Source organism: Schistocerca gregaria, chromosome 1, assembly GCF_023897955.1.
Source record: "Schistocerca gregaria isolate iqSchGreg1 chromosome 1, iqSchGreg1.2, whole genome shotgun sequence".
Classification (NCBI taxonomy): Eukaryota; Metazoa; Arthropoda; class Insecta; order Orthoptera; family Acrididae; genus Schistocerca; species Schistocerca gregaria.
Window position 1 is genome coordinate 701996876 of NC_064920.1, and position 24993 is coordinate 702021868.

General features: G+C 36.9%; 1 protein-coding gene and 1 long non-coding RNA gene across 11 annotated transcripts in view; one reads left to right on the top strand and one right to left on the bottom strand.

Annotated features, from left to right (window-relative positions):
• Positions 1 to 24993, top strand: part of LOC126365509 (protein unc-13 homolog 4B) — a 450988-nt gene that overhangs the window by 413173 nt on the left and 12822 nt on the right. For 5 of the 10 annotated variants that reach the window (XM_050008152.1, XM_050008151.1, XM_050008156.1 and 2 more), the window contains 13 exons: positions 53 to 136; positions 1881 to 2102; positions 2341 to 2462; positions 11134 to 11286; positions 11420 to 11557; positions 12015 to 12066; positions 14098 to 14255; positions 18335 to 18551; positions 18641 to 18715; positions 19116 to 19223; positions 19347 to 19562; positions 19766 to 19975; positions 21286 to 21589. In XM_050008152.1, coding sequence (XP_049864109.1) covers positions 53 to 136; positions 1881 to 2102; positions 2341 to 2462; positions 11134 to 11286; positions 11420 to 11557; positions 12015 to 12066; positions 14098 to 14255; positions 18335 to 18551; positions 18641 to 18715; positions 19116 to 19223; positions 19347 to 19562; positions 19766 to 19975; positions 21286 to 21589 — 2059 coding nt within the window. The remainder of the gene's footprint in view (positions 1 to 52; positions 137 to 1880; positions 2103 to 2340; positions 2463 to 11133; positions 11287 to 11419; positions 11558 to 12014; positions 12067 to 14097; positions 14256 to 18334; positions 18552 to 18640; positions 18716 to 19115; positions 19224 to 19346; positions 19563 to 19765; positions 19976 to 21285; positions 21590 to 24993) is intronic. The other 5 variants (XM_050008155.1, XM_050008154.1, XM_050008159.1 and 2 more) reach the window with 1 other exon arrangement.
• LOC126365616 (uncharacterized) lies at positions 9965 to 21003 on the bottom strand. Its single transcript, XR_007566253.1, has 3 exons — positions 20183 to 21003; positions 17510 to 17636; positions 9965 to 10197 (listed from the first exon to the last, which is right to left on the bottom strand). It is a non-coding gene; the product is annotated as an uncharacterized LOC126365616 (long non-coding RNA).

The window sequence follows — 24993 nt, forward strand, 5'->3', positions numbered from 1 at the left end:
ATATAAGAAGTTGCTTTGCTAAATATTTTTACAATGGATGTGTAATTTTCAGAAAATCATCAAAGTTCTAAACATTTTGTTTGGAAAGCGACATATTCTAAGATCGGATGAAGCAGATGGAGCAATGTTATCAAGAGTATGTGCAAATTTTTGTTATGTGTTATGTGCTTGTTCTGCAGGAATTCTGTGAGGTGGAGGAGTTTTTCTCAATGGCTCAAGTGTTGAGGGAAGTTTAAATCCTTGTCATAAGTAGTAGTACCTGCAATAGCTTCTACTGAAAACTGTTGTGTAAAGTATTTTAGGGGCACTTATGTAACTGTTCTGTATTTGAAGTAGTTATGTAATTATTATAAGAAACCACAAATCAAAAAAGTAGTGGAACAAACTAGCCAGTGATATCTTCCTTAATTAGAAGTCGAAGTGCAGCACTTCAAGGCTGCCAACCAAAGACTTGAACTTCATTTCTTGTCCACCTACAGTATGGCTGGCACATAATATTACTACAACACAAAAGTTTTACAACAATCATGACTGTTCTGGTGTATCATTTCAGAACTGTTGTGTGACCTGGGCACTGACGGACTGATCAAAAATTGATTCTGCTTCATTCCACTTGTGCTTTATCAGCTGCATGAGATGCACTAGAAATAAAACATTAGGTGTCATATTAACCAAACCTTTATGTGAGCATTTGTTTGTAAACAATGTGGACTCCTTTCAATTAACATTGGCATTATTTGCTCAGACATTCCACTACTGATGATAAAAATTAAAAATGATCTAAGCAAGTATCCACCAAGTATAAGCTGATGTCAAAATATGTAAGTGCAACTACTTTTTAGTCTAAACCAAAATAAATTTTTGCAGACTTGCTACCAAGTTTTCTGGAACATTATCTGCACTTGTGGATACTGTATGTGATTTGTTTTGACAACAGGAGTACATTCACAAAGTTAAAGTGAGTGGATTTTGGACAACAGTGTTGCAAATACTTTTCAGTTTCTTTCTGTATATCCAGATTGAAGATATATAAACCATACAGTACTTATGGAACATTAAATTTGTTACAATTTGCATGAACAAAATGATATATTTTAAAATTTGTAGCTTACATGAAGGAAGGAATTCTAAACATGTGAGCATCTTCTAATGAAATATTTCAGTCTTGTGGTGATCTGATAGTTCACAACTTCAGACACTGTTGGAGTCAATGGTATAAAGCTTCTAACAAAAAAATAAATAAATTACCTTTAATGACATACAGACTGATAAATACCTTTTTTCTAATTGCAATATGGTGGACAAGACAGGCAGTATGCATTTCTGGGCTTTCTGTAGCTTTGCTCACATACCATATTTCTTGAAACTATCATGTAACTTAAAACTTGTTTTGTGAAGTATAAGACGTAGCAGTGGTACTCTGTCTAGTTATTTTGTTCTTTGTGTAGTTGTAGATGTATTCAAACTGAAATTAATTATTTTATATCAGGTTGCCAGAGCGCTTCCAGCATCCCATAATCTGGAAAAATTTTAGTGCAAGGCTAGATATTAGTCAACTAATATGCATTTAGTGTTTTTCAGTGCTGTACTAACTAATTATGTGCTGTAGGGGCAGCAATCAATTTTTAAATGTTAAGCTTATATAGATTTACATTTTGTACCTTTAAGTAAACTGAAAACTATACTTCATAGAGAAATGTACATGCTGTATTTTAATTTAGTATGTCAATTATGAATATATTTGCTGACTGCAGAGAGAAATTGAGTAGACCACACTACTTAGAACTGTAATAGTTTTCTTTAGTCCTGTGGTATATTTATCTTCTGATTAGAATTTGTTTCGGTAAAATACTAATTCTCACAACTGAAATTATTTATAGACTCAACCCTATCAGTGGAATGGTGCATTCCAAGAGAAAGCGGAGACTATTCTCACCCAGCATGTAGTACAGTGTGGCTTGTCACCTGCAGATGTGGCACTAGCTCAGTGGTCTGAGTTTATAACTGTCCACATTGACCATCACCTCAACTTTAGATTATTTGCAGTTGTTCTAGAGAAGCTCCAGAAGCCAATCCAAGGCAAAATTATAACAGGAGATAATGTAAGTTATTTGACATAAAATAAATTATGAACAAATCAATGTATTAAAATTAATTGATTGGAATTTGTAATTTTACAATCCAAGCTTCAATCTCATAAATAAGGTTTCAAGTTTTTCAATATTTCTTCATGCACTTTATGCACAAACAACTATGTTGTTGTTGATTGTTGATGGTGGTGGTATTTTGAAAGTGGTGTTGACATTTTATAATATAATTTGTTTCTTTTGTTTTCTCCAGGCCAAATTGTTCTGGGATTCCACAAAGAAGTTATTACCATCTTGTCTCAATGCTGTAAGAAAAATACGTAAGCTGACTCCAAGTGATAAGAACACATTAAATCAGTTATCTTCTATTCTTAGGTAAATACATCATCACTACAGTAGTAATTTACAGAAGCTATACTACCGGGTTGTTATAATTAAACTTTTCCTATTTAATGCCTTATAACATAAGACAGTAATTACTGTAAGAGTACCAAACTTCATAGCATTAATGTCAACAGTATGGGGTGCATGATTTCCATGCATCAGGGTGCCACTGTCCAGTTCAACTATGGCCACCAGGTGCTGTGAACAGTCATAGTGATTCATAGCCTCACTCACCTGACTGGTTTCAGTGCAGTTGTTGATGCGTGAACATGAGGTTGGACAAAAGGAGCACGGCATTATCAGTGATGCTCTATCATCAAAAAAACAGTAATGCTGCAGCTGCACTTCGGGAGAGCTTGAAGTAGTAGTCTGAATCAACTGGAGAACTGGGAGTCACTCTGGAAAGAGGTCGATGACCAATTGCACCACAGATGGTTGATGTAACCACTGTTGCTATGGCAGACAATGCTGTGCACAATTCATGATTGTCAGGCGGTGCAGGTGCTGTGTCATGACAGGTGAATATCCTGTGGTCCTCTATATGGAAGGTCCTTTGAACCATTCTCAAGTAATATCCTTACAAGATCCATATCATATAGCAGCTTGCACCACAGGATGCACAACAACATGTTGACTTCACTCTCCACTTTCTTGCAAGGGTTGAAGTTGTTGAGGGCTGGCCCTTGACCATCCTATGGACAGATGAAGCTCATATTTCTCTCATGGGAAAGATGAACACACAGAATTGCCAAGTGTAGGGATCTTGACCTCCAGTCACTGTGCACAAAGTTCCTCAGAATGCTGAATGTGTCACTCTATGGTGTGGCTTCATGGCTACATTCATCATTGGCCCTTTCTATTTTGAAGAGACTGGTGCTCAAGGATGAAAGATGTACATTGTGACTGGCCATTGTTGTTGTGATAAGCTTCACCAGCATGTCATACCCACCCTACAGTTTTCATCCAAGATGGGGCCCCAATGCACATTGCTCTTGAAGTTCATCTACTTCTCTGAAACACATTTGGAGATGTTTGAATTATTAGCTGATTGTTTCCAAATGCTTGGCCAGCATGATCACCTGATTTCACTCTCTGTGGTTTCTGGTTGTTGGGCTACCTGAAGGACAGAGTTTACCAGAGGAAAATTCACACATGCTGATCTGAAGAGCAGCTTATCAAGAGAGATAGCTACCATACCTACTGACATGCTTCATTCTGCTGCGCAGAATGCAATCCTGTGCTTTCAGACTCTTCGGGATAATGATGGGTGCCTTACTGAGTCCCTTTTGTAGCAGTAACGATACTGGTATGTAATGGTATGATGTACCATAGCAACACATTAGAGGTGTTTCAGTTGAGTTGATTCCGCATTATTTCTCTTCCCCAAATCCCCGATATTAATGCTATCAGGTTTGGTACTCATACAGTAATTATTTTCCGTGTTATAATGTGTTAAATAGGGAAAGTTTGATTATAACCACCTGGTGTTCAGAATAATATAATAATAATAATAATAATAATAATAATAATCATCCCCGTGGAGGCCCGGGAAAAGAATAGGCCTCCGGTATGTTCTGCCAGTCGTAAAAGGCGACGAAAAGAACAAACCACTAATAGGGCTAACCCCCCACTTTTAGTGTGATTAGTTGGTTCAGGACACAACTAGAGAAGCCTCGGACAAGCGCCGTCATGGTCGGGGACGACGCTTGAACCCTATGCCCGCCCACAATGGTAACGACACTGCTAGCCAACTGGAAAATGATTTAAATCCAAATAGAGGTGTTTTGCAGGATATGCTTCCTGCAACCACCCTAGAAGGAAAACAGACAGAGGATGAGGTGGTCAGATTAAGTTAATTGACACCTCATGTTCTGTTATTACCAAGCAACAAACCTAGGAACGAACACAACTGGATACAGATCACAAGTATACACAACAGCTATTACCAGATACCCAGAATTACAATTTTTAACATAATAACGACTAGCTGATCAGATCCGTGTAATAATCAAAAATAACAGGACACTCCAGTCAGAATTAGAAAACATCAAACAACAAGTACAACAAATACTGGAACAAAATAATGTGCAATCAGAAGAAAAAGAAAATACAGTAATGGACTCAAACATCCCAGAGCAAACAAATAAAGAACAACACACATCAATTAAACACTCAGCGGAAAACAAAATCTTAAGACTGCCACCAGAACAAGTACAAATAGAATACAAAGTGACACACATGTTAGATATAGAAGAAAAATTTCAGCTGACATATATAGAATACAAAGACACAAATACAGACATCAGACCATTCTTGCATAGACTGCCAAATAACAACAATAAAAACTATCAACACAATCATACACAACAAAATAAATGAAAACACAACGATGGAAGAGTTAAAACTACTGGTTTATATAGGAGCACTCACTACACTAAATATACACACTAGGCAGAGATCAGAACCAACCAACACACAGAAGAAACCCACAAAACCAGCATGGCAACACAGGCTACAGATCAGAATAGAAAAACTGAGAAAAGACATTGGACTGCTAACACAATTTATAAGGCATCAAATGCCAGAGAAAAAAAAATGAAAAAGGTTAGGTAAAATGTCACAACAAGAAGTGATAGAGCAATTAGATGAAAAGAAGCAGAAATTACAAGCATTGACCAAACGACTTAGAAGATACAAAAAAAGTGAAAATAGAAGGAAACAAAACCAAACATTCAACACAAACCAAAAGAAATTTTACCAGACAATAGATAACACACACATTAAAATAGACAATCCACCAAACATAACAGACATGGAACACTTCTGGAGCAACATATGGTCAAACCCGGTACAACATAACAGGCATGCACGTGGATAGAAGCAGAAACAGACACATACAAGATGATACCACAAATGCCTGAAGTGATAATTTTGCAACATGAGGTCACCAAAGCAATTAATTCTACTCACAATTGGAAAGCCCCTAGAAAAGATAAAATAGCAAATTTCTGGCTAAAGTAGTTCACCTCAACACATTCACATCTAACTAAATTATTTAACAGTTACATTGCAGACCCATACACATTCCCTGATATACTTACACATGGAATAACTTATATGAAACCCAAAGATCAAGCAGACACAGCAAACCCAGCTAAATACCACCCCATAACATACCTACCAACAATATACAAAATATTAACTTCAGTCATTACACAGAAATTAATGACACATACAACACAGAACAAAATTATAAATGAAGAACAAAAAGCCTGTTGCAAAGAAGCACGAGGATGTAAAGAGCAACTGATAATAGATGCAGAGGTGACATATCAAGCTAAAACTAAACAAAGGTCACTACACTATGCATACATTGATTACCGAAAAGCTTTTGATAGTGTACCCCACTCATGGTTACTACAAATATTGGAAATATACAAAGTAGATCCTAAATTGATACAGTTCCTAAACATAGTAATGAAAAATTGGAAAACCACACTTAATATCCAAACAAATTCAAATAATATCACATCACAGCCAATACAGATTAATTGTGGAATATACCAAGGAGACTCATTAAGTCCTTTCTGGTTCTGCCTTGCTCTGAACCCACTATCCAACATGCTAAATAATACAAATTATGGATAAAATATTACTGGAACATACCCACACAAAATCAAACATTTGCCATACATGGATGATCTAAAACTACTGGCAGCAACAAATCGACAACTCAACCAATTACTAAAGATAACAGAAGTATTCAGCAATGATATAAATATGGCTTTTGGAACAGACAAATGTAAGAAAAATAGCATAGTCAAGGGAAAACACACTAAACAAGAAGATTACATATTGGATAACCACAGCGACTGCATAGAAGTGATGTAAAAAAAACAGATGCCTATAAATATCTAGGATACAGACAAAAAATAGGAATAGATAATACAAATATTAAAGAAGAACTAAAAGAAAAAATATAGACAAAGACTAACAAAAATACTGAAAACAGAATTGACAGCAAGAAACTAAACAAAACCAATATTGACCTACTCATTTGGAGTAGTGAAATGGAGTAACACAGACCTAGAAGCACTCAATACACTTACACGATCACAATGCCACAAATGTAGAATACATCACATACATTCAGCAACAGAAAGATTCACATTAAGCAGAAAGGAAGGAGGAAGGGGATTTAGCAACATAAAAAAACCTACATTGTGGACAGGTTGACAATTTAAGAAAATTCTTTCTAGAACGAGCAGAAACTAGCAAAATACACAAAGCAATCACTCATATAAATACATCGGCTACACCACTGCAATTTCATAACCACTTCTACAACCCTTTAGATCACATAACATCAACAGATACGAAGAAAGTAAATTGGAAAAAGAAAACACTACATGGCAAGCACCCGTATCATCTAACACAGACACACATCGATCAAGACGCATCCAACACATGGCTAAGAAAAGGCAATATATACAGTGAGACAGAAGGATTCATGATTGCAATACAGGATCAAACAATAAACACCTGATATTACAGCAAGCATATTATTAAAGATCCCAATACCACAACAGATAAATGCAGACTTTGCAAACAACAAATAGAAACAGTAGATCACATCACAAGTGGAGGTACAACTAAAAAAAAAAAAAATAAAAAAAAAACACATGCCCACATGCAAGTATGCACCACACAATGTACTGTATAATGATGAATACAAATTATACTGAAACAGAACCATTATAACAGATAAAACAACACCACATAACAAACCTGACATCATACTCACCAATAAAAAGAAGAAATTAACACAGCTAATCGAAATATCCATACCCAATACAACAAATATACAAAAGAAAACAGGAGAAAAAATTGAAAAATACATCCAACTGGCTGAGGAAGTCAAGGATATGTGGCACCAGGATAAAGTTGACATTATACCAATTATACTATCAACTACAGGAGTCATACCACACAATATCCACCAGTACATCAATGCAATACAGCTACATCCAAACTTATATATACAACCACAGAAATCCATAATTATTGATACATGTTCAATTACCAGAAAGTTCCTAAATGCAATATAACATATACAGTACAGTTAAAAGGAAGTCACGCTTGATCAAGGTCCACGTCACTTTCTACTTCTGACCAGACATAACGTCTGAGATAAGAAAGAAATAATAATAATAATAATAATAATAATAATAATAATAATAATAATATGAAATTAGAGACAGAAACTTTTTGATGAAACAATAAAAATGAAATGATCATATGGCATTTATTGGCCAGGATATCCCCTTCAGGGTTTTGCCACCCTAATGCAAGTCATTTTAGTTGATGCCTCTTAGGTGACTTGCGTTTCAATGATGATGAAAATGATGATGGACACACAACACCCAGTCCCCTGCTGGGAATTGAACCCGGATCTCCTTGTGTGGTAGGCAGTAATGCTACCACTGCACCACAGAGGTGGACCATGAAACAATTATAAATAAATATTATTCCTGATGCTAAAAGTTATTGAGTGTTCATATCATATCATTCTTGCCAGGATCTCATGGTGCAGTGTTTCAGCTTTCTTTAGGAAACTGGCTGCAATGCTGAAACAATGGGTAGGAAGATTGTGGCAAGAATGACATTATACCAATACCCAAACCCTTTCAACATCAGTGAGAAAGCTTGCAAAAGCCAATGTCTTTGCTCTTACTCAAGTTTTTCTGTAACTATCGATGGTGTGATAACCTACGTACATTCCCTCAAGATTTTAGCTAACAACACTTTACACAATTATTTATATTTACTACAAATATTAATTCATACAATTTGTATTTACTCTTCCATTTTCACTTTTTGTGGAATATAACCTCATTCAAGGGTAGTTGATTTCATTGAAACAACGTCTTTACTGAGAAGCCTTACACTGTCAAAATATATCTGGACACTGATTAATGGATTAATATGGGGTGTGTGCGCTCTTCACCTTTATGATCACCTGAACTTTGCTGTGGTCACTTTAAGCGTCTGAATGTCGGTAGAGGAATGGCAGCCCATTCTCCGTTAAGAGCCAAAACCAGGCACTCCGGGCAGGCTAGTACATTTCAAGAATGTTATTGTCCACAAGCCCTTGCCCACAGGTACTGCTTCAACAGGGTGCAATGCCATGCTGATAAAAACAGTTATTATCTCTGTTCCTCTGTTGTACACGGAACACTACACTCTGAAATATGTTCATATCTTTTGGTGTAACATTCTCTTAAGTGCTATACGGGCACCACACTTCAGCCACAATAAACATGACCACCTCTGTATTTTGCTATTTGTGCTACATATGGCAGCAGGTAATGTTCTCCAGGCATCTGCCAAATCAAAACTCTTCTATTCGACTGCGACAGGCTATAGCAGTATTAATCACTCCAGATCACTTGTTTCCAGTCTCTACTGTCCAGCAGTGTTGCTTTTTATACCTCAGGCATTGCTTAGCACTGACTACAGAAATGTGTGGCTAATGAGGAACTGCTTGAGAATTGTACTCTATTCTTTTTCAACTTCCTACACACAGTCAATGTGCTACCTGGAGTACTGGTAGCACTTTGGAACTCACAAGTGATTCTTCCTGCTGATTTCATGTGACATTTCTTTTACAGCCACCCTCTGCAGTGCTCAGCAGGCCCTGTTCATTGTACATGAGGTCTGCGTGTTCATGGTGTTGCTGTTGTCATTCCTTCACATTTCCTCTTCATACTCACTTTGCCAAGAGTTGACTTGGGCACATTTAGATGAGTTGGTTCCACTTCTTGTGTCCTCTGCTGGTCAATTCTGCATTACTTATGGGTGTCAAGATATGTATGAGCAGATAGAAGATGTAAACACATGTCCTAAATCTCCAAAGAGAAAAGAAAGGTGATAGGATACTTAACTCACTCTTGGAGCTCTTAATTAGTTTTATTTGCCCAGCATTTGCTTTTTTATTTAAAAAAATCACCAGTCATCCTCCTTTTTGATGCAATTCTTTTACTCTCTGACAGAACATACAGAATGCTGGATTGATCATGTATAATTATACACAAAGAGCTCTGTTCCCCTCAACTCTCTCTTCTTATGGGGCTTCAAAATCTCGGATGAGAGTTTAGTTCATTACAGCGTCACATTCAGTATATGATTTCTGAACACTATGCCTGTCATTGCTTAAATTTCCAGCTCAGAAAATGAAAAAAAAAAACAGATGTTCACATATTAGTTTGTTTATTGTTCTGATGTTGAATAATGAGCTTTCCTTAGATATCCTGAGACATGCCCACAGTGTTTAGTTATCCAGTTCTAATTCTACGTGTGTATTAAAAACTATAAATGTGCTGAATGAATCAAATGTTTCTAGTGATTTCTGTTGATATCTTTAATTTATGGTTTTGTTATTTAATCATAATAAGATTTATTCACTAGGATTTAACTTTACAATAAATTTGCTTTCATGTATTGGACATCAACAAGTTTTGTAACATCAAACTCACATTTCTTCCTCAGTAATGAAGCATTTTAGAACAAACTCAGCAGATATTCATATCCCATTATGCAGATTTCTGATCATACATTCAACAAGATTTTACTGCGTGATATCTCCTCCACAGCTTACAGCCAGCAGTTCCTTGGTGTTCAACTGGCTGCCCAACTTTCACAATGTTAACACTTGGCCAACATTGTGCTGTAAGAAAACGAAAGGAATGTAGAACCCACAGAAACTGTTACTCTTCAAGCATGGAATGTTAGGATCACATATCTGTACTGGGGAACATGTATCATATCTTTTATAAAATGTAGAAAGCATGACTCAAAATTTAATAAAACATTTGTCAAAAAACCCTGACAGTGATACAAGCCCTGCAAGAGTTTTAATCAAATATACTACATTATCTTGTCACAGTCAGTAAACAATCAATACAAAAGTAGTAGTGAAGCATTCAGTCAGTCAAAAGTAATATTACATGTTTGCTATACACATATGTGGTAAGATTGACAGATTGCCACAATCAGTGCCTTGTGTGTTACAGCAAGATATCAGTATTTACTTTTGGTTACAGCACTGATGCTGTAGTTACATCTGATTCTTGATTGGTTTAATGCTGTCAGTTGTTTAGTGCCATAGAATTAAGGTATAAACTATTGATTTTCATTTGAATAGCGGGGTTGAAGTGGTGTGTTGCCTTTGAGGCCTTATCCATTGGTTCAGTTCTCCATTTTGACACAGAATTTTATCTTGTCACATATAAATCAGATATATATTTTGTTTATTATTATTATTTTATATTTTGTAACAATTTCTAGTTTTGTCCTTCCCATTCAAAGTGGAAATCTTGTACTTTGATGCACAAGCTAAATGAATCATATTCTAAAAAACCAAAGATGTTTCATCACTGTTGCATAATCTCAGCCCTGGTTTACATTTATGGTATTAGTCTTTCAGCATGAGGTGCTACTTCACTTAAACTAATCTATAGTATTTTTCTGCGCTATTTACAAAACTGTTTTATACTGCAAAGGTGTTAATAATTCTCTTTATCCATGAAAAACATTTTGACTGCTTTACTGTTACTGCTATTTGGCTTAATTATTGAGCTTACAGTTACTGTCTATTTTTCAGCATTCTCTCATTGTTAAAGGAATTACAACCTCCTGAGGGTTTTGAGCTTTTTCCTCAGTCTGTTTATGGTTGGCTGAACTATGATGGAGATGAGCCAAATTGTGATATACAAGAGACATTGAGACAAGCTGTTACACAGGGAGCTAGTGACTGGTAAGCTCTTACAAGTAGGACATTACCCACAAACTAAAGGAAACAGACAGAATGAAGAAAATTTATAAAAATAGCTTAGTAATAGTTCTCTGTATTATAAGCACAAGACTTCATAACTTGAATATTTTTGTAGGTATAATCATATAATGGACAATAACAAGGTAAATGATTCTGAAGAAGAAGCTCAACTGAACCATGTAATTAAAATTGTACAGCTTGTAAGGACAGATCTTCAGAGAGCAATTGAATACCATGATAAAATTTTCCAACAGTAAGTACAGTCAGAATCATTTCTATTTTGGTTGTAGATAATCTAAAATCTTCTCACTGCAGTGTACTTGTATGCATGTTGGCATCCAAAAAAAAAAAAAAAAAAAGCTATGTACAAATACTGCATATTAATAATGAATTTTCACAGGGAATAATATTGTCCCCATTTTTTAAATAGTGGACATTTTAACAAGTTAAATAAATGTTACTGAAATAGTTGGACATACAAATATCATAATACTGTTAACAAACCTGGGTTAGGTTTAAAAGTTTCCATGTATGGAAAATGCTATGACATTAATGGATAGTTATTAATAATTCAAACATTATTTAGAGTCATTTTGGATATATCATTTTTGAAAAGCTGAGAATTTAATGTGAGAATTGAGTATATATACTTTAAACAGTTATTCAGTCTATGTTTAATCTCTCTTATCTTGGCTTCTGTTAATTTCCAGGACAATCCACCTACCATATGCAAAGACACTGTACAAATTGTATGAATCGAAAGTAAGTACTAAACATTGCAACACAGAAAGTTTTTAGCATGTAATTCTAATTAACAAAAATTGTACAATGATTTTATAATATTATGAAAAGGACAGATTGCTACTCTCATGACCACAGGCTCTGGCTGCCGAAGATTTAATGTACTCAATAAAGATATAGTAGACTGGTTGCTGGATGCGTATGTACTCTGCTAAATTCCTTATGAATTTTCCACTGTTCTACAGTGGTTGAGACCCACACAGCAGATAGAAAATAATGTTAGGCTTTTTTTAAGTGGCAGACAAATAAAAACAAGACAAATGGAGAAAAGTAAGTAAACTGTTTATTGTTACAAAAGTAATTCCCATAACTGTTACATTTATCCACTGTGAGACAAAACGGTTGATACCTTCATGGAAAAATGTTTGCGGTTGCCTATAACTACACCCAGGCATACACCTCTTCAACAAAAGCAAGTTTCCAGCCAAAATGTCTGCAGTTGTCTGCAGAATCATAATTGTACCCAAGCGACAGTGGCCACAAATGTCTTTCTTCAGGGCTTCAAATTATGGAAATCGCATGTGGAGAGATTGGGACTGTATAGAGGATGTGTGAGGGCTTAACAGCAAAATTTCTGCAGTGTAGTCGAAACAGGTATGCCAGCTTCTGGAAATTCATGTTGAGCTTTTTCTTTGACAGCAAGCACCCACTGCTCATGAGCTATCTGTGACATGCATAGCATATGTGGATGCTGCAAAAAATGAAGCACCCAATTGGTTTTAAACATTAAGGAATTTAGATGCTGATGTCATTCTGTTGCTGGAAAATTACTCCCCAGCTGTAGCCCAGGTGGTTTAGACTACACTGCATACATCTTGCTGGGAAGCTCTCACACATCTTCCATACAACCTAAACCCCTCCCCACGCAATTTCCATATTTTTGGAGCACTGAAGAAATATATTTGTTGCACCATGGATTGGATAAAATCATGATTCTGCAGACAACTGCAAACATTTTTCCATTAAGACATTGGCCATCTTACCTCATAGTGACATAAATGTATTAACAGTTCCTTTTTTCCATCTGTCTGTTTTCATTTGACTGCCCCTTATATTTTCTGCAGTAATGAATTTCCTCATACCACCATAATGGGGAAAAGGTATAATGAGATGTCATGAATAATATAAGACCACCTTTTAAATGTCTCTCTTAAATCAGTGAAAAAGGTAAAATATTTATTACACAACATATCAGGGCCACAAAGTCAAGGTCACAATATCAAAAGGTATCAGCAAAGATGTAAGATATCATGTAAATTACTTGTTATAATAAAAGCACGTAAATAGAATACCAGCCACCATTTGCCAAATGGGAATAAGTGCGGAATGGATGTGGTTGTAGATGTGACAATTCCTGTCAAGTTATTTGAATTAGCTAATAAGTGTGATTTGCCTCCATTAACTGAGGATTTATGATAAATGAACTGATAACTTCAGGTATTTACTTATCATTAATTTGAGACTTTTTAAGTGTTGTTAATTACCAGTTTTATTCTTGTCCCACTGAGTCACTCTTCATCTGGATTCATATATTGTATTTCCAGTTAATCTTTTTGGCACTGTTCATTTGAATCTTTCAAAAAGGAAGATCTGCATTTATTAATTCCTACCTTCTACTACCATGTAAGCTGAAGCTTTTTTTATATTGTTTTTAAGGGTTAGTAAGAGGGCCTTTTAAACAAAAATATTATTTTGACTTGATTTTGAATCTGGTAATGTTCTCTTACTTCAAGAGAAAGTTCACTATAATATCATGGCTGAAAGCTAAGGGATGAGAAATTTTACACATGGAACTAAACTGTAGTAATATTACATGTAGAAGTTTTTGTGAACTAACCAAACATATTTTTCAACAAACATAAGTAACACTATATTTAATGTGCATGATTGTTTTCAAATGGGAACATTTATTTGTGCAGTTGTTCTTTCCTTTAGAGAACTTTACAGAGAATCTACTGTTTTATGAAGTGCACATTTTTATTTTATCTACAGGTTTCAGAACTAGTTGGACCAGTTATTAAAAATGCGTGCATGTGTTTAAAACCACTGAAATTTGGCGATAACATGGAAGTTGTTGAAGGTGATACTGATCCTCTGAGTATGGGCACCAAATTGTTTGAGCTCTACTTGATTCTCCAAAGGTTCTGTGTGTAAGTACTTGTTTCAGAAGTTTCGTAATAAATGATTTCAAGGGAAATTTCAGTGCGAAACAAAATCAGAAAAAAGAATTTCATCTTTAATTAGAATCCCCTAAAAGGAAAGATAAGAGATTATGCTAATATTTATTTCTTTAGATGTTAATCTGTTGCAAGCATTGTTACACAAATGTTCATACGATTAAATATACGCACATTCCATCCTGGATTTTCCATTGTTCGAACATACACACTCTTTTATATAATGACCTGAGGTGCTATGTTTTCCACACATGGGAACAGGTCACTTCCCGAGAAGTGATAGTCAGTATTACTTTTTGTGAATGTAAGCTATTTGTTGTATTGTATAGATCCACAACCACCATATACAGGGCAATTATAATTAAACTTTCAAACCACTGTAGAAATAACACCACTGTTCAGAATGATGTAAAATTGCAACAGAACATTATTGGATAAAGGGGAAAATGTATGGCAGAATAAAAATAAATAGTTTCAATATGTAGCAATAGATGGTGCTGTAAGCATCATAATTTAATAGTGATTGACTACAAATGACAAATCGGTCATACCACAATGCCTAAGGTGTACGTCCGATGTTAAGAAAACTATACTGTTAGTTTAGCAAACTATACTGTTAGTTACATAAGCCCATCCACCACAGCAAGGTCGTATCATATCGGTTGGGAAAAATTGGTTTATAATTGTCCTGAGGACAAAAAAATGTATAAAAGGCATCACTCACATCAGTTTTTAATTATCCAGAGGTATAAAACTGAATAAGAAGCATAGAAGCATCAATCACTTTGGGTTTTATTTGTCCTGAGGCCAAAAACTGAGTAAGCAGCATCAGTCAGAATCAAATTGGATTATCAGTTTCCTTGTGACAGGTACAAAACATGTTCGATATGCTGTTCACCATTTTCCGCAACAAGTTGAAATTGAGAAACAGCTTGTTTCACAACTGACTGAAGTGCTTCCAGAGTCACATTCAGAATGTGTGCACAATGCATGCCTTCAATGCAGCTAAGTTTGTAATTGGAACACTGAAAACATCTTCTAGATAGCCCCACAGCCAGAAGTCACACGGGTTAAGTTCAGGTGATTGGGATAGCCAGACTGCAGGGAAACGGCGGCTGATAATTCTAGCATTTCCGAAATGGTGTTTCGGCAGCTGCTTAACTGGTTTTGCAATGTGCTGAGGTGCGACATTTTGCATAAAAATGGTCCCATCCACACATCCACACTGTTGGAGAGCTGGAATGACTTGGTTGCTCAAAGGGCCCTTATAGTGCTTAATAGCGACGGTACTGGTAACAGGACTGGAAACACCTGTCTCTTCGAAAAAATATGGCCCTATAATAAATGATGCCTTAAACCTACACCATACCATGACTTTTTCAGGATGATGTGGTACTGGTTGACTTGTGTGTGGATTTTCCATTGCCCATATTCAACAATTCTGTGTATTGCCGTATCCTGTCAGATGAAAGCGGGTTTCGTCTGTGCACAAAATCTTCCACTGCCAATTATTGTCCACTTCCATGCGAGCAAGAAATTCTAAAGCAAAGTTCTCTCTTTCTGGCAGGTCAACTGGAAGCACCTCGTGCACATGGGTAATTTTGAATGTACAGCAATGTTCAGGCAATTCTCCGTGCACTACACATTTGCACACCACCATTTGTCTCCTCCTGCATTGCTGTGTCCACTGCTTCCACTGACGTTGAATCAGTTTGTTTCCACCTTCTACCAGGTTTCACACCAAAAGAACCCATCTTTTCAATTTTCTGAATCATTTTCTCCAGACCCACAGCAGCCACAGCAGTCTTTGCACCAATGCCTTTTTCTCAAACCCTTGAAGTGTCTAGAAATTCTGCAGAGCGACATATGCGCAGTTGTTATTCTTGTAATACAGCTTTACAAGCAGTGTGTCATCTGATTGAGAACATCACATATGCAAAAGGAGGAACGCCATGTACCTGGCCTGTTTATACAAATTTCAATGGGTCATGTGCATGACAGGTGTTTTCATTTATATCTTCTGACACATACAGTGCCATCTATTGATCAATTTTCACACTTTTTTTTTCCTTTTTACACATGTTTTCCCCCTTCTCCGATAATGTTCCATTGCAGTTTGACATCATTCTGGCCAGTGGTGTTATTTCTACAGTGTTTTGAAAATTTAACTTTAATTATAATCACCCTATCATTTCTTGGAATGTTGTCACACTAGATAACTTCCTATGTGGCAAGCCTCTAATACTTTTGTGCCAAGTGGTTCTTCACAAGTTCCATCAGCCTTACTATGACACACTTGCATGATACTCTTTGGTTACTATTTTACTGAGGCCATATTAAGGAGTTTACATCACAATTTCCAATTTTTCGTTGCAGAGGTACAGGATCAAGCAGAGAAGTGTTACATTTTAAAGTTCTCCATCACTTAAGTGGTGGGGAAACTAGCACATGTGCAATTGTTGATATATATTCATTATTAGTTGCCATTTCAGTAGCCATAAAGCTGTGGTCAGTTGAATATTTCTTTGTTTGTGACACCTTTGTTGCAACTGGTTATTTGGTAGTGCAGATGCAGCAAATATTTTGTAATAAATTCAATGTTGGTTGAATAGTGTTGTTCCATCTCACCCAACAATAATAAAGTGGTTCAAAAAGTTCAGAATAAGAGGAGCAATGGGAGCTGGAACAGCTTTGGAGGGTGTTTGGACAGTTAGATTGGCAGAAAACAATGAGAAAGTTTGACAAGCTGTGGAAGCCAGCCATAAGTGTTCAGCGGTATAACATGCTCACACTTTGTGCATTTCAGACAGGTCAGTACACCACATTTTGCATTTGACTTCCATTTTTATCCTTTAAAATTGTGGTGGTTCGACAACTTAAGTAAAATAACTATTTACTGCGACTGGAAAATCATTATATTCTGATAATTAATGAGGAGGCTCATTTTCACATATTGGGTGCTGGGAACAAACAAAATTGCCAGTTCTGGCTAGAAAATAATCAATGGGAACTCCACAAGAGGCCCCTGTATAGTGATAAAGTAACTGTTTAGTATGGATTAGCCTGATTTGGTATCACTGGATCCTATTTTTTCTGAGAAAATGACCATGACTGTCAGCTAACAGTGTTAGTTCATGATGCTGAAAGAATTTTTTTGCCAGAATTGAGAAGATATCAGGTTGACCTTTATAATGTTTGATTTCATTGGATAGGGCTACTTCCCATACCTGAAGCCCACCCATGGCTTTTCTCAAGGAACATTTTCCAGGTCACTTTATCTCTTTACATGGGGATGTGGAGTGGCCGCATCAACCTCCACATCTTTCTTCTTCCAGTTGTTGATTGTGGAGCTATCTGAAATCACAAATTTACATTGAAAAACCACAGACTCTTGAAGCTCTTTCAGAAGTAATTACCTGAGAACTTCCACTTGTTCTGCTTGTAATGTGAATGGATGATTTTTCTGTTCACCTGCAACAGTGCCTTGAAATGAATGGCTGCAATTTGGATGGTGTCAGTATTTGCATAGGAACTGCAATGCATTCTTGTTTTTACTTTGTTTATCAAATAATATATTTGTAATCTGTCAGAAATATAAAAATTTAAATTTATAAAAATAAATTTGTTAGAATGATCTAAAAAGTGTAACAGATCCCTACCAGATGTGGTATATGCCATAAACATGTAAAATGATTGCTTGCATGCTATTATGAAGGCAGAAGTGTTTATTGGCATTTAGTAAATGATCATAATTCTTAGTTGCATATTGATTTGCACCTTACATTTCAATCAGTCAAATGTCATGCATAATTAATCTACAATGGAGCCACAGCCTTTGCTCATGTGTGTTTATTGTTTCCATACTAACATATTGAAGTATCTGTGAATTCTTTTAACAATTACCATTGCTGGTAATTAAGATTAGTGGTGTAGTGGCTTAGCAAGAAAGTTATGATTAAAAAAAAAGATAATTATAGTGTCCACATTTTAGTCATATTATTGAACTGTAAAAACCTGTTTTATATAATCTACTAATAATTATATTATTGCAGGATGGGCATAGGATTATGCCCTGCAGATGCTGATGATTTTGAAATAAAAAACTTTCATCTGTGGTTCCATCGAGGTGTTGCTCAATGGCTTGATATAGCTTTATACAAGGCGTTACAGAGGATAAATAAGGCAGTGGAACTAGATAAGTTGGAACCTGTTGATAGCACTGTTAAATACAGCTCATCTGCTGTAGATACTCTGGCAATTTTTTATCAGGTAAAAACTGAGACACCTAATCCCTTTATTTGCCTTGTATTGCTGGTTTTTTCTTTTAAACATAAAATGAAATTATCTCTTGATTTCAGATAAAAATATTCTGGAAGCAGCTAAATTGGCCAGATGTAGAAGGTTCTTACACTTTTGTTGCAAAAATAATTGATGTAAGTACCCCAAATATGAATTCATGGAAGGAAGGGCCCTAAGTTGTTTCGTTCTTCTGTTTAGAGTATGTTTTTGTAAAGTAAATTATTTTAGAATAAAGAAAACTTTTGACCTATTTGTCTTTTATATTTCTTTAATTCTCTTTGATAATATAAGGAAAATGACAGATTGCTACTCATCATAAATATGACACGTTGAGTTTTAGACAGGCACAGCAAGAAGACTAAAAAACATCCAATGAGTTTTCCTTGTATTGTTTAATTATCTTTGTATTTATTTCCTTGCTTTCTATTTTTAACTGCATGGATAAAATTTTAATTTCACTTTGAAACTTAGAACATCTTGATAGATTTATTACTACTGTGGTACGAAATTAATATTTATTATCCTTCCTTATAGGATATTTGTAAGTGCTCAGTCTATTATGCAGACAAAATGGGCAAGAAAGTTGAAGGTCTTGGCGAAATTCGGAATGTATACGAAACAAAATTTGAAGTCACAAATGAGGTGAGTTTTCCGTGTAACCTAGGTTTTAGATTCTTTCCATTCTCTGGGATTAATTGTGTTACAATGAAATATTTCTCTCTTTTTATAATTAACACTAAAAAAAATTATTTTTTTTTTCTCCAGTGGTGTCTGGCAATCAATAACATTGACTATGTTAGACAGTCGATAGTTCCTTTTGTGTCAGAACTGGGTATGGAGGAAATAATCACATCCCTTGCAAACTTCAGAAGTCAAACAGAAGCTGAACACTGCAGAGAAACATTACAGTTAGTGATTGACAATGATGTTGAAACAGTAAGGAATAAAATTCTGGAGTTACTGGAAACAGTTGCCGAAAAGGTACAGCATTATAAGTAGCTTTATATTACACTAAAAATAATAAAAACATAATACCTCTGATAACAAGACAGATGGTGTGTAAGCTTGAAAGGTGGAGTGGAAGGATATAAAACTTAATAACTCGTTATTTATTAATGCTTGGTTTGATTTGTTCATTCTGATTGGAATAATTTTGAACTTACTGTGACTTAACATTTTTCCAGATGACACCGTCAATACACAGATTTTTACTTGAAGGTGCAGAACTTTTACATCAAGACAGCAATACTTTGGACAGGTTAATGAAATACTTAGATGATAATCTAATTACACTTCATTCACAATTAAATGAAGATAATTTTGACAGAATCCTTGCAATTATGTGGGAGAATGTGTCTCACATTATGCTTGATATTGTGGAGAATAATCTAGAGGTAAGAAACATGTATTAGAAAATATTCTTACTACCATTCTTACAAAACATTGTTTGTTGAAGACAAAGCCTTATATAAGTATATTTTATTTTTATTTTTAATTTTTTTTGCGTGGTCTTCAATCAGCTGACACAATTTCGTTTGGTTTATTGTGGTCTGAATATTCCTGACTTCAAATGTGTTTTAATACAGTGGCAGCTCACTTACCTTAACAAGCAAGATAAATGTAACAGTACAGATGAAAGAAAGTGAGTGACAGAGCGTGGGAGAAGAGAGTAAACCAATGGAGAAACATGGGCAGAACAGAATGAGATTTTTACTCTGCAGCAGACTGTGTGCTGATATGAAACTTCCTGGCAGATTAAAACTGTGTGTCTGACTGAGACTCGAACTTGACACACTCGGTCCGACACACAGTTTTAATCTGCCAGGAAGTTTCATATCAGCGCACACTCCACTGCAGAGTGAAAATCTCATTCTGGAAACATACCCCAGGCTGTGGCTAAGCCATGTCTCCGCAATATCCTTTCTTTCAGGGGTGCTAGTTCTGCAAGGTTTGCAGGAGAGCTTCTGTAAAGTTAGGAAGGTAGGAGATGAGGTACTGGCAGAAGTAAAGCTGTGAGGATGGTTTGAGAGTCATGCTTGGGTAACTCAGTGGTAGAGCACTTGCCTGTGAAAGGCAAAGGTCCCAAGTTCGAGTCTCGGTCCGACACACAGTTTTAATCTGCCAGGAAATTTCATGGGCAAACAGTTTACATCTACATACATACCCTGCAAGCCACTGCACAGTGCATAGTGGATAGTGCCCTGTACCACTACTATTCATTTCTTTTCCTGTTCCACTCACAAATAGCATGTGGGGGAAAATGACTGTCTGTATATTTCCATATGCACACTGATTTCTCAAATCTTACCTTTGTGGTCCTTATTGAAAATGTATGTTTGTGGCAACAGAGTCATGCTGCAGTCACCTTCAGATGCTGGTTCCCTAAAATTTTGTAGTAGTGTTCCTCAAAAAGAATGTTGCATTCCCTCCAGAAATTCCCATTTGAGTTCATGAAGCATCTTCAATGTCCTGAATTGTAAATATTGATCCTTGTATATTTGTTGAACTTGTATTTTTAGAGGTAAGAGAAAAGTCAGATTTAACATAATCCAAAATTTTGATTTAGTTTAAAGTTTCTTTTCAAAGAGACTTACTGATTCATTTTGCTTATGGGAGAGCTTTTGGTTTATAAAATACCATTAGAATGTAAAGAAAGTAATATTACCTTTACTAATGTTGATTTATTATCTACATATTTTTTCAGAAAAGGAGGCCGCCATCATTTTTTGCAAATCTGCATGAAACACTGAATATATTGATAGGTTTCTTCAGACAAGGAGCAGAGAGAAACACCTCCCCAGTTCTTCAGCAAATAGATTCAATGTTGAAATTACATGGCATGGAGACATCTGAACTTATACATCATTACCACTTAGAAAGGCTTGAAGAGCAAAATGCCATGGAGACACCACACTTTGGGTTACTTACTATCAGAGCACAGTTTGTGGAAGATTTACTAAGAGTAGAAATTATGAATGCCAGGAACCTTCGACCAATGGATTCAAATGGTAAGGAAATACCTAATATCAATCACTAATAAGTTTGAACCTACATGAAAGAATGCAATGACATAGAAGAAGAATAATTTAACAGGGATTGGATTGGCTAAAATATCTCAAAAGGAGAATTGGGAAAGCCCTAGAAAATCTGAGGAGGGAGGTGAGGGGAGAGGCAATTATGGTCACAAATAACATCCCAGGCAAAGGCATTGAAGGGTTCAGGAGCAGCTACAATAAGGAGACTAAACTGTTTGGAAAAAGAAAGACAGCTAGAAAAGGGCCACAACATATTTTAAGGCAACCATGGTCCCCATAGCAAAGAAAACAAATTCAAATGTGTGCAAGGACTGCAGAAATATTAGTTTCATATCTCATACTGTCAAAGAAATATGTAAATAAAATAGAAAGAAACTTCCACATGGGAAAAATATATTAAAAACAAAGATTCCAAGACTTACCAAGCGGGAAAGCGCCGGCAGACAGGCACATGAACAAAACACACAAACACACACACAGAATTACTAGCTTTCGCAACCGATGGTTGCTCCTTCATGAAGGAGAGGGAAAGACGAAAGGATGTGGGTTTTAAGGGAGAGGGTAAGGAGTCATTCCAATCCCGGGAGCGTAAAGACTTCCCTTAGGGGAAAAAAAGAACAGGTGTAAACTCGCGCGCGCGCCCACACAAACACAAACACACACACACACACGCAGACATATTTAAAGGCAAAGAGTAAGGGCAGAGATGTCAGTCGAGGCGGAAGTACAGAGAAATATCTTATATAGTATGGGGAACAGTGCAAAATAAAATAAAGACAACTTACTACAAAATTAATATGGATTGCATAGAGGAAGAGTAACAAGAGAAGTCATTGGATGTAAGAGTCTGATAACTAATGAACTTATAAAAGTCAATATGGATATTAATGATTACTGTATGTTTCACAGACTGAGGAAAGGATTTCATTGTACCAAAGTAGAAAATAATATTTAAAATGTGAAAGCAATAGTAATGTAGTGGAAGAGAGAGACTAATAACAGAAATATACCTATGATAGAGAGCAGTGGTGAAAATTCAGAAGTAAGGTATATATAAAATTGTTACTGAGAGAGATGTGAGAAAAGGTTGCATTGTTCTAGTCCTGTTTAATATATTTGTGCATTCAGTCATCATATCCTATAGATACAATCAAGGAGGACAACTTTTAGAAATGTTGAACCGTCAGTGTACACATTAACAACTGACAAGCAAATCAGAAATATGATATGTACACTATATTAACAATAAATTAACACTATACTGCTTTCCTTCCCCCCCCCCCCCCCCCCCCCTTTTTGCACACAGGGCCCCCAGGTATTGCAGCCAATTCTTCCTTCCTTGGCTGTATTTCCTTCATCCTGCTCTCCCTCCCTATCCTCACTCCTTCCCCATTCACCCCTCCTTCCCCTCTCTTGATGTTCTGATTTATATCAACCTGGTTTCCTGTATTGCTTGCAATTTTGTTCCTTCTGTCTGTCCTTTCATCCTTTTTGGCATTTATGTCCTCACTTGTTTGACCTCCATTTCAAAATTTCCTGTTTTTAGTGTGAGCCATTTTCGGAAGAACTCCTTCCCTAGCATCTATGGTGTGGATTCCTCTCCCCCTTTCTTCCCCTCTCTCTGTAGCCTTCTTCCACCCTGCTAGGCCACCTGCACTTGTAGCTAGTCTGTGTGGTGGGGATGTTACTTACTCATACACCTGAGCCGCCTGACAACACATGCATCACACTACTGATACCTGAGCTGTTCCCTCTCCATGCATGCCAAGGAATGGTTTCTTGTCTTCTTGGAGCAATGGCTGCCGTGCCAGATGGCCCTTGCTGTGGCCTGGTGGTGCCCATGGGAAGAGTCCCTAGTCAGAGTGAGTGGTATCAGGGCGAATGCTTGGTGCCTGAAGCGTATCAAGCTGCAAAAATCTGGGAGTTCTTAAACAGCCATCTCTCTGAATGGTGAGTGGTCACTGAATGCTGCTTCTTATGACCTGGCAACCTTCTCTTCCTTGACGACATCATGGGGGGAGGGCCAGGCTTAATGTCTTGGGATGAAACTTCCCCATTAACTCATCTGTACTAGGACTGATGGGTACACATTTACCACCATAAAGCCATTGCTTTTTGTTGAAAATATTTAGGACAAGTATGGTGGAGTCTCTTAGTAAGATGTGATTGGACTCCCTGTTGATCAAAACTTCTCCTGCCACCCAACCCGCAGCTATTTGTGTGTGTGAATGTCTTGGCAATGTCCCAGTGTCTATTACTCCTCACCAAGCTCTGAATATGCTCCAGGGAGCGATTCTCCATAGGAACCTTATCCAGCAAACTGATGAGGAACTATGGGCTAATTTGGAACAGCTTGGTGTTCATTTTGTTTGATGTGTGTAGAAGGGTCACGGAGACAACCACACCAATACTGGCACCTTCATTCTGGCTTTTGAGGGAGAAAGCTTCCCAGAGGAGGTCAAGGGAAGGTTATGTGCTACAGATGTATCATGAAGCCATACATCACTCCATCAATGCGGTGCTTGCGTTTTGGGTATATGTCTTCAGCTGTATGGTGGACCCTCTGTGTGGCAACTGTGGACACTCCCTCCATGACAGAAGCCCCTGTGTTCCACCAACTGTGTGTGTCAATTGTGTTGACTACCACTCTCCTCACTTGCCGGATTGCCTGGCTTAAAAGAGAGAAAAGAAGACCCAAGAATACAAGTCCCTGGATTACCTGTCTTATGCTGAGGCTCGCCAGAAGTATGAGAGACTCCATCCAGTGTCACTATCTTCAACTTTTGCCTCTGTTACTCAATTTCCTCCTCCTACCTCTTCCTTACCCCAGCCCCATCTCCCTCTCCCCTCCCCCTCCCCTGCAGTTTCCACAACCTCCTGTTTTGAGCCGCTCCCCCTGCCGGCCAAAGAAATGCCCCCTTCTTCGGCAGCTGTCGGTGAAAAAGTTCCCCCACAGGATCCCTCTTCCTGGCGTCTCTCAAGCTGGATGACTCCTACCACCACTTGGCCACAAGACGCACCATCTGTGGGCCCCCAGGTCACCAGCTCTTTCAGTTCTGGATCTTGCAGAATCCTGTACTCACCTCTGCTCTGTCCTCCTCCTCCTCTGAAAGAGAATAAGAAAAAAACATAAATCCTCCTATTCTGCATTCTGTCTTGTACTTCAAGAAAAGCATTTCATGGTTATCAGGCGTTCTGTCAGAACTGTAGCATCTGGTGGTGTCTGGTTAGCTCCAATGTTATTACTGACTGGATCCCCCTATGTACCAACCTGGAAGCCATAGTGATTACAGTGCAAATGACTCCAGCACTCACCATTTGCAATGTCTACCTCCCTCCAGGTAGGTCATTTCCTTACATTGCACTGTCTACCTTAA